Source organism: Mustela lutreola, chromosome 4, assembly GCF_030435805.1.
Source record: "Mustela lutreola isolate mMusLut2 chromosome 4, mMusLut2.pri, whole genome shotgun sequence".
In the NCBI taxonomy this organism is placed as follows: Eukaryota; Metazoa; Chordata; class Mammalia; order Carnivora; family Mustelidae; genus Mustela; species Mustela lutreola.
The window spans coordinates 6,220,891-6,234,070 of NC_081293.1; the positions used below are offsets into that span (position 1 = coordinate 6,220,891).

The window sequence follows — 13,180 nt, forward strand, 5'->3', positions numbered from 1 at the left end:
CCACACAGATCCTGGAGTTTCCACAGGAGCCTCTCCCATCCCCGCCAGCCAGCATGGCCCCTGAGGGCTTTTCTGGACTCTTGTCTAGCTCCCTATGCTACAGGAAGTCAGGGCACAAGGCACGTGTTCGAGTCCTGGCCCTGCCTCTCACCATGGCCAGTTCCTCAGCCTCTCCAAGCCCAAGTCTTCATCGATGAGAGGACAGGAACCTCACGCAGCTCCTCGGGAACTTCAAGTGAGGGACACAATATGTAAAAAGAGCAATTTTCAGTAAATGTTGTCACAGTTACTATCTTTGAAAATCTTGGCTTCAACATGGATATTGCCCTTTGAAGAGTCCAGTGTTTTTTTTAAAGATGCATTTATTTCCCTGGAGAGAGAAGGAGGGAGAAAATGTGAAGGGGAAGAGGAGGCAGAGGGAGAGAGAATTCTCTAAGCCAACTCCCTTCTGAGCATGGAGCCCGATGCCAGGCTCCCTCCAGGACCCTGGGCCAAAGTCAAGAGCAGGCAGCTTACCCAACCGAACCACCCCAGCGCCCCTTGAAGGTTCCAGCTTTAGTACAGATGCAGATCCAGTCTGCCCTCCTGCCCGCATCCCACCCAAGCCCCGGCTGGGTCAGATGCGCCCCTCCCCTGCTCCTGCTACACTCCCACCCTACATGCTCTTTCCTAGCTCTCCCCTTGACTGTGAGCTGCTTGAGAGAAATGCCATGAACAGTGAGTTCACACCCTGAAAGGCCTAGAATAGTTCCAGGCATCTAGTCAGCTCCTGGCAGGTGTCCATGGAAGAGTGGGTGGATGGATAAATGATGCGTGGATGGATAGAAGGAATTAGTTTTGTGAAGCATTTGGAAATCTGGAAAATGTTGAACTTGGCCGTCGTGTAAAATGTCTTTGTTGCGGTTTGGTGCATAGCTGTCTCATCCTGAAGGCTATGGAGGACTCATTTTTACCAGCCCCAGAGCAGTGGAAGCAGTGGAGCTGTGTTTGGAGAAAGACAATAAAACGGAAGGTGAGGGGCCTCGCCTCAATTCCACTGGACTTCCTTTACTCTGATTCTCCTGAGCAGGGAGACCCGATTCCAGAAATAGATTGTTCAGGCTTGAAACATCTCAATGATTTTGAGCTCAAAAAAGTATTTACATACCAAGCTAGTTCATGTTTGTGTAACCTTTGGAGGAAGCAGAAAATGGCCTCTCTCCTTATAAACAGACTCTGAATGTCCCACACAGAATGACAGGTTAGCCTCGTGGTCTCTGACCAGAGCGGGCACCTGGTGGTGTCACATGACAGATGCTGCCTTGGGCAAGAAAAGACAGGGCAGCCCCGCAAAGTCCCCAGACCCTGAGGGATTCATCTGCCAGTGGTCATTTCTCTTCTCAGAATATATTGGTGGCAGTCTCTTAACTCAAAGAGATGATGAGAAAATCCAAGCACATCCAAAAATGGCTGGTGCCATGCCAGGCACTCAATGACACGATCATCTCAGTCCCTTCTTCCCACTTCCTCCCTCCCTCCCTCCCCCATCAAAACACAGGAACAGAGCCCAGGCTTCAGACCGAACAACTACATTAGTCTTTCAATCAAATAGCTTCGTTGCTAACATTTACAGAGTGCCTAATGTATGCCAGGCTCTGTTAAATACTTTACATTCGGCATCTCATGTATTCCTGAGGCATGCGTACTGTGGTCATCATGTCCGGTGTAGAGATTACTTTAAAAAAATACAAATCTTTAGGGACGCCTGGGTGGCTCAGTTGGTTAAGCAGCTGCCTTTGGCTCAGGTCATGATCCCAGGGTCCTGGGATCGAGTCCCACTTCGGGCTCCTTGCTCGGCAGGGAGCCTGCTTCTCCCTCTGCCTCTGCCTGCCTCTCTGTCTGCCTGTGCTCGCTCGCTCTCTCTCTCTGTCTCTGCAAATAAATAAATAAAATCCTAAAAAAAAAAAAAAACTATTAATCTCTCATTAAAAAAAAAAACAAATCTTTAAAAATAAATAAATTAGTTAATTAATAAAATGAAATTTCCCATGGGAGTGTAAAGGGTAGCCTAACACTTAAATGTTCGGGAAAGTTACGCTCCTAATCGGATTGTAGGAAGGGAGAACTCGTGTGTCCTTGTCTTCTCCAACAGTAGTGAACACCCGGTGGCCTCAGCGTGTATTCATCCAGCTCATTTTCACTTTGTATTTCTTTAATCCACAGTTAAAGCTGTTTGTTTGTGCCCTAAAATCGTAATGTTCTCTGTTAAATTGTGTTTGCTCGCGAACCAGAAAGTTATGGTCTTTACTTTGACTTAATGTATACATCCGAGATTATAGTTTCTTGACTGCTTTCAAATACATGTCCTGAATAAAACCAGTTGTGTTGCTCTATTAGACACTAAGTTGCTATTTTTATTTTTATTTTTCATTTATTTTTAAGTAAATTTATTTAAATAAATTTATTTATTTCAGAGAGAGAGAGATCGCAAGTAGGCAGAGAGGCAGGCAGAGAGGGAGAAGCAGGCTCCCCACTCAGCAGAGAGCCCAACGCGGGGCTCAATCCCAGGACCCTGAAATCATGGCCCGAGCCAAAGGCAGAGGCTCAACCCACTGAGGCACCCAGGTGTCCCTAAGTTGCTATTTTTAAAGAACAGTGACTTTTTCTTTAAAAGTCTGCATTTTTAGGGGCACCTGGGGGGCACAGTTGGAAGAGTGTGTGACTCTTTTTTTTTTTTTTTTTAAGATCTTATTTATTTTACGGGGAGGGGAGAGAAGGGAGGGGCAGACGGAAAGGGAGAGAGAGAATCTCAAGCAGACTTCCCATGGAGCTCCACACAGGGCTTGACTCCACAACCCCAAGATCATGACCTGAGGCAAAACCAAGAGTCGGACACTTAACCAACTGAGCCACCCAGGTACCCCAGGCTTTCAACTTTTTTTTTTTTTTTAAGATTTTATTTATTTATTGGACAGAGAGATCACAAGTAGGCAGAGAGGCAGGCAGAGAGAGAGGAGGAAGCAGGCTCCCCGCTGAGCAGAGAACCCGATGCGGGGCTCAATCCCAGCACCCTGGGATCATGACCTGAGCCGAAGGCAGAGGCTTTAACCCACTGAGCCACCCAGGTGCCCCCCCAGGCTTGCAACTTTTGATCTTGGGATCATGAGTGTGAGCCCCATGTTGGGTGTAGAGATTACTAAAACAAAAAAAATTAATAAAAGTTTACATTTTTAAACTTCAATGTCACCTGCAAATTCATTCTTCAAGTTATGTTTATTTTCTGGTACATACTAAAAGTGCTTCTAGTACAACTGTGGAATAGTTAATACTCTAAGCAAGGCATACTGAAACATTTGAGGAGTGATTTTTAGAAATTTGCCGAATATGAACAGAATAAAAATGGATTTTTAGTTTGAGATGCTGTTCTTTGTACATGGTTATTAATAGTTTGCCTTGTTCACAAGTGTCTTAGGATGAACAAGGAGCTCTGGGCAGCAGTCCGGATGGCCACTGTGGTGTTCGCTGCTCTCATCTAATTCTATGTTTTACAGTCTGGAAACATTCTCTGAGAGAAAAATGGAATGCTAAGTCAGTGTATGTGGTCGGAAATGCTACTGCTTCTCTAGGTAAGCAATCAAGGTAAAGATAAAACACCAAAAAAATGACTGTGATGTTGTGATTTGTAATAAAAATGTGTATTTGGCTCTGTCCCTGTCCCTGGGACAAATCTCCTTTATAAAACTCTTGGTATTTGCTAAGTGATAAGAAAGATGAAGTTGCCCCCTTCTTTTTGGAAAGCTTTACTTATTTATTTGAGAGAGAGAGCTTTCACTATACTCTTACCAGCAGCATATTTGACTAATTATTCATAAATATAATAAGCAAAATATCATATTTTAAACTATAGTTTTTTGGGTTTTTTAAAAAATTTTTATTTGACAGACAGAGATCACAAGTAGACAGAGAGGCAGGCAGAGAGAGAGGAAGGGAAGCAGGCTCCCTGCTGAGCAGAGAGCCTGACGCGGGGCTCGATCCCAGGACCCTGTGATCATGACCTGAGTTGAAGGCAGAGGCTTAACCCACTGAGCTATCCAGGCGCCCCTTGTTCTTTTTTAAACAAACAAGGTTAAGTCATTGGGGAATGAAAAACTATTTTTCTTCTTTCCTGTAGTCTCTGTTATTACCATAGTCCCCACAAATGTGGGTTGGATTGGATCATTTGCTCCCAGAATCAGGCACATGGTTTACTAACTATTGCCTGTGTGTTATGAAGGATATTTCAAAGGACAGGAATGAACAACAGATGGAAGAGGTGCCTAGAGTAAGGTGGGGGGGGGGGGAGGGATGCACTTCCACACCCCCTCCCGGTGCACTGCCTACCCAGCACCTCTCTGTGGCACCATTTGGGTTTTTATGAAGGATTCATTACAGAGGCATGATTGATTAAGTCATTGGTCATTGGTGATTAATTCAACCTCCTGCCCCACTCTTCTCCTTGGAGGCAAGAGACTACCCTCTCTAATCACAAGGTTGGTTCCCCTGGCAACAAGCCCCCATCCTTCAGGGCTTTCCAAACACCACCATTAACATAAACTCAGGTGTAATGGAAAGAGATCTATTATGAATAACAAAAGGCAATTTTAGAGGCTCCTGGGTGGCTCATTCAGTTAAGGGTCTGACTCTTGATTTCAGCTCAGGTCATGATCTCAGGGACCTGGTCTCAGGTCCAGGTCATGATCAAGTCCCCAGTCGTGCTCTGCACTCAGCAGGGAGTCTGCTGGAGGATTTATCTCCCTCTCCTTCTGCCTCTCCTGCTTGTCCTGGTAAAGGTATGAAACAAATATATTCAAATATTGCTAAATGGCATAAGAATTTGGGTCATATATTTTCAGAAATACTTGTTCATATGTATTCAGAAGTTCTGTTACATTGATGCCTGGCTGGCTCAGTCAGTAGAGCATGCGATGCTTGATCTCAGGGTTGTGAGTTCAAGCCCCACGTTGGACATAGAGATTACTTAAAAAAATAAATAAAATCTTTGAAAATTAAAAAATAAGGCTCTAAAAAATAAGCTTTGTACCCTCTGGCCCACTAATCCCTTTCCTAATAATCTAGCCAAAGGTAATAATCCAAAACAGGAGAAAAGAATTGGTTTTTATATGCGAATGTACATCATAGCATTATTTATAATCATGAAAAAGGAGAGCCCCCAATAGGGGAATAGTTAAATAAATTATGATACATCTATATGATGATTATATAGTTTCTTCTTTTATATACTTTTTATTTTGAAGGAAATTTCCAGAAAACTTAAGTTACAATACAAAGAACTCAATCTTTCCTGGACCCCTGGAGAGTAAGTTGCCAACGTGATGTCCCACCAACCCCAAATAGTTGAATGTAGGTTCCCTACAAACGAGCACATTGTTCTGTATCGCTGCAACTTACCCATTCCAGAAATTAACATGCACATGCTAGTACCTCTTACTTCTCCGTAATGTCCATCGTGGCAGAAGGACAGCATTCAGAATCCTGTCTTGCCTTCGTCGGCATGTCTAGTTAGTTTCCTGAAGGCCAGAAAGGTGCCTCTGTCTGTTGTTGGCTTCGTGACTTTGACACTGGCCAGTTGTTTATAGACAGTCCCCTAATCTAGTGTGTGGGCCAGGTGTCCGTTTCCACTCTGAGAAACACTTCTGTCTTCTCTTTGCTTCAACTGTTCCATTCTCCTGACCTGATGTGCAGCTTTTGGGGGGAGCCAGAGGCAGCTCTCGGGCCAGAGGGCTCCTGCAGGATGGCCCCTGGTGACCTCAGTGCTCACACCACTGTGACATCCCCATCTCTTGAGCGGCGAGTTGCTTGACTAATGAAGAGCCGGTGCGTCACTTTTCAATACAGAGCAGCTTGTAGCTCTGGGCTCTGCGGACCAGTGAAGAGGGGATCGGGCCCTGGTTACCAAGGAAATCGCCCCCACTCTCCCATCCCCGCCCCAGCTCAGTTAAGAATTTGCTCACACCTTCCTTTCACTGTTTCTTTTTTTCTGAAGTAGAAGAGGAAAGAAAATTCTCGTGGCAACTTTGGACTTACACATCACTTCAGCTCTCAAACATGACACGTTTGTAAATGGTCCTGTTCTCACGCCACCTTCAGGCTCGTCTCAGTGACACCCCGTGCAGGCTGCATCTCATTGTTCTGTCAAATGAGAAGAAAACTGAAGAGCAAAAGTGGGGATACGGGATGAGAAACCCGGGACAGAGCTGGCTAGTATGGGCTGGCCCCCCGTGTGCTCCAGACGGTAGAGCCTGGTCCCGTGGGATCTCCCCTCTCTTGGGAGAGAGGTGCTTGGCTGGCTCAGCTGGGACCCACACTGCTGTGTGATTAAAAGTAATGTCTATTACTTTTAAAAAAGAAAAGGAAAAAACAATCTCTTAGGAGAAACCACATTCTACCTTAACATGAAAGTCAGTCACCCAACTTTTGGAACCTTCTAAGTTCACCTTCCCAGACATGGTGTCTCAGAGGACCTCTCTCTAGTGAACTGCTGGATGCTTCTGTTCATCCCGAAGCCCAGCAAGAGTGTAGAAAGTGAGAGGAACTTGAACATGGACAGCTGGAGGAGTCCCAAGTCCAAGTGTTAGTCATCTTTTGCTGCGTAACAATTGCCCAGAACTTAGCGGCCAGAAACAATAAGCGTTTAATTTCTTATAGTTTCTTCAAGTCCGAAATCTGGGAATGGCTAAGTCTGGGTCCATCTGGCTCGGGGTCTCTCACCAGGCTGCAGATATCTCAAGGCTTGACTTGGGGGTTCTGCTTCCAAGATCATGTACGTGGCTCCACTTCCCAGCCTTCACATGGCCCTCTTTGAGGGCTGCCTTAGGAGACGGCAGCAGGATTCTCCTATTATAAGACAATCCAAGAGCCAGCACAAGAGAGCCTCCCAGCCAGAAGCCAGTCTTTTCATCGTCCAATCTTGGGAGTGACGTCCCATCACTTCCGCCATCTTCTCTCTGTTTGAATACCGTCAGTCCAGCCTCGCTCAAGGGATGGGGATGTCACAGTGCTGGGAGCACCGAGGTCACCAGGGGCCGTCCTGCAGGAGCCCGCTGGCCCAAGAGCTGCCTCTGGCTCCCCCCAGAAGCTGCTCATCAGGTCAGGAGAATGGAACAGTTGAAGCAAAGAGAAGACACAAGTGTTTCTCAGAGTGGAAACGGACACTTGGCCCAAGCCAGTGGTCTTGATGTCAAAGTCCATCAAGAATTCTTTATTTTAAGAGAGAGAGTGAGTGCACACGAGAGAGCAAGTGGACGGAGGGGCAGAGAAAGAGAATCTTCAAGCTGACTCTCTGCTGAGCGAGGAGTCCGACCCAGGGATTGATCCCAGGACCCAGGAGTCAACACTCCAGAGCTGGGTCCTCGGTCCCACAGCCGCTCAGGCAGCCCATGAACCGTATCTATTTTCTGAGTGTTTTTCATTGCTTCATTTCCCCATGAATTCTGGGAGAATACGGAGATCATCGGTGTCTGTGCCCTTAATGTGTCTTCACATCCCACCTGTTGATTCTTATGATTTGCCTTTGCATTAAGCATTTTCCTTCAAGATTTTATTTATTTGTGAGAGAGAGCAAGAGCGAGCGAGCACAGAGGCAGGGGGAGAGCAGGCAGAGAGAGAAGCAGAATCCCCGCTGAGCAGAGAGCCGGGAGCCTGACGTGGGGCTCCATCCCAAGACCCCGGGGTCATGACCTATGGTGTACTGAGACCCTCCCAGTCCAGTCAGAGGAGGGGTGGCCCGGCCAGGGCGGCCGTTCACTGTAAGCAGGGCTTTGTTCCAGAACAAAGTTTACGGCGGCATGTGACTTTTGACTCTTGGGTTCGGGACACTAGCAATGACCTGTAAATGAAAAGCTGACAGTGTTGATGTGAAAGCTGCAGTTTGTTATTAGCCGGCGGGTCTCACGTGAATCCTAAAGAGAATGGCCACAGCCCCTCCTCTGTCAGGGGGTGCCGCAGCCCGTGGACAGGTGGCGAGTGCGGTCGGCGCAGGGGCCGCGGCCCTCCTTCGGCATCATCTGCGGACGGGCCAGCCTCTCCCGTGTGGAGGAGTGCACAGGGCCCTGGGGTGGGGGGGGGCTGCTCCTGCCGCGCTCTTGACGGGAGCTGCTCACCCCTCAGCCCAGAAGGCCCGTAGTTGAGGTGCCGGACGTCTTTGCTGGCAGGATCCCGGGGAGCCTCTCCGGCCCTCCCTTCCGTTTCAGTCTGGCCACGCCAGCCCACAACACCCTTCTGGACAGGGCTGGCCTCATCTCCCCGACAGAACGAGGCCCCTCGCATGCCCTGTGAGACGTAGCAAATCCTAAATGCTCACCACCTCCTCACTGGCCAGTAAGAAAGCCGCCTTTCTTCAGCTCCCCTTGGATGGCCAGGGTTCGCTTTCATCATCTTGTAAAATCTTTAAAGCAGTCCCCTGTGGCTGGTGTCCTCCCCTCGTGTAGATGAGCTCTGTGGGGCTCGGAGAAATGGGCGCATGACCCAAAGCCACACATCTAGGAAGGATGGGCCCAGGGCCCAGCGCCCTCACGTCGGACACGGTGCCTGCCGTCATCCCGTACCAGCCTTGAGGAGGAGACGTCCCTGTGCATTCGCACATTAGCAAACAACCCAGGAAGGGAGATCTTTAAGGAAAACCCTTTTCTTTTATTGTTTTTCAGTGAACAAAATCGGCCTGGACACAGAAGGAGCAAACTCGGGAAATGCAGAAAAGCTTGCAGAATACATTTGTTCCCGTAAGTAGAAAAAGGTCACCCCAAGTGACGCCCATTTACTCTTTGTTTCTTGGCCTCAACCCTCCACCCCGGGAGAGCAACATTTTCTGGGTGCGTTCTCCGTGGTGATGCTGGTTGGCGCACAGTGTGCAGGTTGCTTGTGGGACCACAAGCTCCTCTTCCTGTGTGTGTCTGTGTTGCTGGAATTCAGCCTGTCTCTCTCCGTCCCCTCCACCAGAGGACTGGAGACAACAGGAACATGACACAAACGAAACATTCAGAGACAAATCCCAGGAGACCATCTGCAGTGATGCTGCCAGGAGTGGAGGCGGGCTCTTGCCACTGGGAACCTTCCCTGAGTCTGTGTCTGCTCCTCGCACCCCCCCACCCCGCTCCTCTCAGGGGCCGCCTCCTTCTCCAAGCAGCACGTCCCTGGGCAGCATGTAGCCTCAGACCTGAAATGGCACTAGTGTGGAGGGGTCTGCCTTTCATTGGGGTTTCAGGCTTGACTGAAGCAAAGATGTGGGGGAGCTCTTGGAGCAAGAGGCACGGGAGAGCCAGAGGGGTTCCAGCAGAGCGGTCCTCGCCCGTATCTCCCGTCCTCTCTCTGCCGGGCTAACCCGGCGGCAGACACTGGCTCTTGCGTCCTCTCGCTCCTGCCCATCAGTAAAAGTGAGTCGAATGATCACCGCCCCATCATGGGCTGTTCACGAGGTATTAGATACTCAGAGATCAAACACACACGATGCCAGCGTATGCCGGGCTCCAGATGGTCCCCTGCCCGTCCCACAGCACTCAACAGACATGCCTTCCCACTGCTGCTTCTGCCCCCACAGAGTGTCTAGGGCTGCGGTGGAAGCTGCTGGCGGGCCGTGGAGCAGGGCAGCTGGAGGGAAGGTGCTCCCTGCCCCTCTGGTCACAACCGCTACTATGTCCCAGCCCAGCATTTTGCTTTAGTTGGCTGATGTCTCTTAAGTTTTGAAAAGTGCTCTTCTTACTGAGGGGGTATGTTTCAGAGACCCTCCAAAGCCCCAGGGACGAAGGAGGTCAGCCCTAATGCAGTGACCCTCTGGGCCCCATCCTGGCCGAAGCAGGTGCTGGCCTAGGCTGGAGTGGAAAACCGAGAACCCAGCACTGTGTTCCCATCCAGGGCAGCACCGCTGGGCCTCCTGCCCTGGCTCGTGTCCACCACTCCATGTGAGCTGCAGGGCCTCGGGGGCTCTTCGGCAGGACAGTCGCCTGGCCCACAACTCTAGTGGCCAGCTCCGTGGCACTTTGGCCAGCCACCGTGGCTCCCTGCACACTCTGGTTTCCCCCCCTCCTGCATGGCCGTCTCTGCTCAGCCTTCCTGTCGGTGCTGCCAACAGAGATTCTGTCCTTCACGTAGGCTCCCATGTGACAGGGACACCACAGGCTGCGTTCCTTCCACGTCCACTGTCCTGGAGACTGTGGTCCTCCTTAGGCCACCCCCACCACACACATGCCCTTTGTGCCTCACCTTGTCGCTTAACCCACTCCTGCCTCATGGCCTGGCACACAAGTGTCCCCATGCAGTGTTTGCTGAGCACTGTTCAGCTGCTCTAGTGGGACAGGAGGGCATGTGGGGGGTGAGGCAAGAGAGGGCTTGGTCCCTGCCAAGAGGCCTAGCCAAGCTGAGCGGCCATTTTCCCAAGCATCAGCCCAGGCCTGCCAGGAGCGCACTACCGTGCAGCCAGGCGTCAAAAGCTGCTGAGAAGCCACAGGCAGTTATGCCGGGGTCCAGGGGTGAGCACAGTCCTGGGAGCCTCAGGGTCCTTGGGCCCATCGGACTGTTTTGAGGATCACTAAGCCTCAGCTCTTCCAGGACGAGAGGAACATGTGATTGGGTTTCTCCCCAGACGTTCACGGTGTGGGATGCCTGTGTTCCAGAATGATCCAACGCCAGGCTCTTTATTTCTAATGTTCTTAGGAGATAATGGTCACCATCAAACAGTAACAAAGCCATTCTGTTTTAAAGTAGAAATCAGTGTACATGGTGGGGCTTGGCATTCCCCGGGGGGTTCAGTGCCTCCTTGGTTCAGGAAGATGAAAGGTTCCATGGGCAGGACAGCATTTATCTCTGTCTCCAGGGCAGATGACCTGGCTGTGCGCACCACTGACGCACGAGTTCTAGAAAGAGATGGAAACGGAGTCATTTCCTCATTCTCAGGTCCGGAGGCTCCATGCTCTGCACACGCAAGCAGGAAGTGTCCATGTCGTTCTGAGATATCACATGGGTGTTTCCACTGACGGACTCAAGGCTTCGAGGGGAGACAGGGACACACTCTGCCTTATCTCCGCAGAGACTGGGCTGCACCCTTTGCGAAGCCTTTGTTTCTTTTGCTCATTTGTGACCAGCATGCCCGTGTGTCCTAATGAATCTTCAGTCGCAGTTAGAATATCCAAATACGAATCCTTCTTGACTGCTAATAGGGACTTTAACCTTGGTTTTACCAAGGCATCAATGATTTTCTCCCCCAGCAAGCTCTGAAACTGGATTTTAAAAGCTAAAAATCTACTTCCAGTGTTTGCGGTCAACAGGCCAATTCGTAGTTACTGCTTCTCTCTTCTACTTCACACTTTTTACTATGCGTCAGGTGCCGCTGCAGGCTCATAAAACTATTAACGCATTTAGCTCATTGTTCTGGCAGAAAATTCTCCCCTTCCAGGAGATCCGCTCTAATGGAAAAGCGAGCAGCAAAAAATGGTAGAAGGGGGCATTACAGCATTCTGCAAGAGAGGGGGTGTGCCTGAGTCAGGCAGAGGGGCGTGTGGTTATTTGAAATGTCCCCGGCTCGGGGGCTGCCTGCAGCCACCCCTGCAGCCTCGCCGACTTGCTTGGCCCTCCTTCCCTCGCCACCAGCCCTGCTGTCCGGATTCTCCACCATGAGAATCTCTGCACGGCCGCATCTCCCAGCCCTGCCTGGGAGGCCAAAATCAGTGCCGACCTGGCAGTAGATGGAGCTTTCCGGCCACAAACATGTTCTCTAGTGAAATGGCATTTTTTAAAAAAAAGCAGCCTTTTTACCTTAATTTCCACATTGACTATTTATGGAGTCCCCAGCCCCTCTGCACAACCCTCTCCTGGGATTTTCAGCGCTCTTGCTGGCCCTCACCCCCACAGCCCTGTTAAAGGAATGGGCGGCCTCTGAGCCCTGGGAGTCACCATTCTGAGTCATCTCTGTTGGGTGAGGCCCCTGCCAGGCCCCCATCTCTCCCTGTTGTTCCGGGAAAATTCTCACACCTCTGCAGAACCAGCCAGCATTAGCATTGGCCTGTGTGAGTTAAAAATCTGCAGACAGTAAACTTCTCCCCCACAAAAGATGGGTTCTTTGCCTCTGACTTCTTGAAGGGGGTAGGTCCCAGGAAGGATAGTTGTGGTAGATCTCCTCTTGGCAGAAGAGAATTCTACTGGGGCATTTTCAGGTTTTCCTCCTTTGCTGAGAGTGTCACGGGTTTCCACAAAGTCAGCTGGGTGGATTGGGCCTGCATGCGTGGCCTGGCTTTCCAGGCACTGATGGTGCGGTGAGAGAAGACAGTCATCTGCCCTGTACCAGGACACACATGCTAAGCTCCCATTTTCTGAGCTAGTGGCCAGCTATCCGAGAATAAGCACGAGCAACTCAATATTGGGCCAGATCTTCCGAAGAGATGCTTTGAGGAGCAAATGCTGGAATCTTCCAAAGGCCTCTTGCACACGTCTAGAGCTGGGCTTCCTGGACTGGCAGGCTCTTGGTTTTTCTGCTGGATTCTCGAAGCTGCCCCAGAGCAGGTGGCTGCGGGGCTCTGTGGGAGCAGCTCTGGCCCCAAGAATCCTGCATCCCCCACGCCTAACTTCATGGATGGAGGACACTGGAGGGACACCTGGGCTCTGGGTAAGAAAGTTGCACCTGAACATCGCTTTGGAAATTTGTCTCCAAGGACGGCATCTACAGCACATGAAACATTTCCTCCCATTAGAAGAGAGCAATCAGTGGGCATCTATTGTCTACATTCGAATTGTTCCCAATTCCTTGTGTTCTTTTATGTCCGTGCTGATAGTTACAGAACAGCTTAAATTAAGAACACATTGACCAATACGTAGTTATTGAATAACCTGGAAAAAGGAAGTTGCCCCTGTGGTTGGGCTTGGCCTTCGGGGAGATGGTGCTGGATGGGAAGAGCTTGGGTTGTTCCTTCCTCTGACTGCAGTCCCCACAGAGGCATTCGGGGAGATCGGATGGGGACAGAATAATGCGCTTGTGCATGAGCAACAGCCACTAAGACTTCTTCCAACTGATGGACGGACGTCGGAGGGGAGTGGTTAGTTTGATCAAAATGTTCACATTTGGGGAGGCTTTGCTCATCGGTTTTGTTGGATGGTAACGTCTCAGGTCAGAGTGCAGACCGCATGCCATCTTCGTTCTGCAGAGAGCCTGGAGCTGGAC

The 13,180-nt window shown here is 50.0% G+C and overlaps 1 protein-coding gene across 7 annotated transcripts in view; it reads left to right on the forward strand.

Annotated features, from left to right (window-relative positions):
- Nucleotides 1–13,180, forward strand: part of UROS (uroporphyrinogen III synthase) — a 33,422-nt gene that overhangs the window by 11,093 nt on the left and 9,149 nt on the right. For all 7 annotated transcript variants that reach the window (XM_059172875.1, XM_059172876.1, XM_059172873.1 and 4 more), the window contains 3 exons: nt 916–1,012; nt 3,531–3,605; nt 8,682–8,756. In XM_059172875.1, the coding sequence (XP_059028858.1) occupies nt 916–1,012; nt 3,531–3,605; nt 8,682–8,756 (247 nt within the window). The remainder of the gene's footprint in view (nt 1–915; nt 1,013–3,530; nt 3,606–8,681; nt 8,757–13,180) is intronic.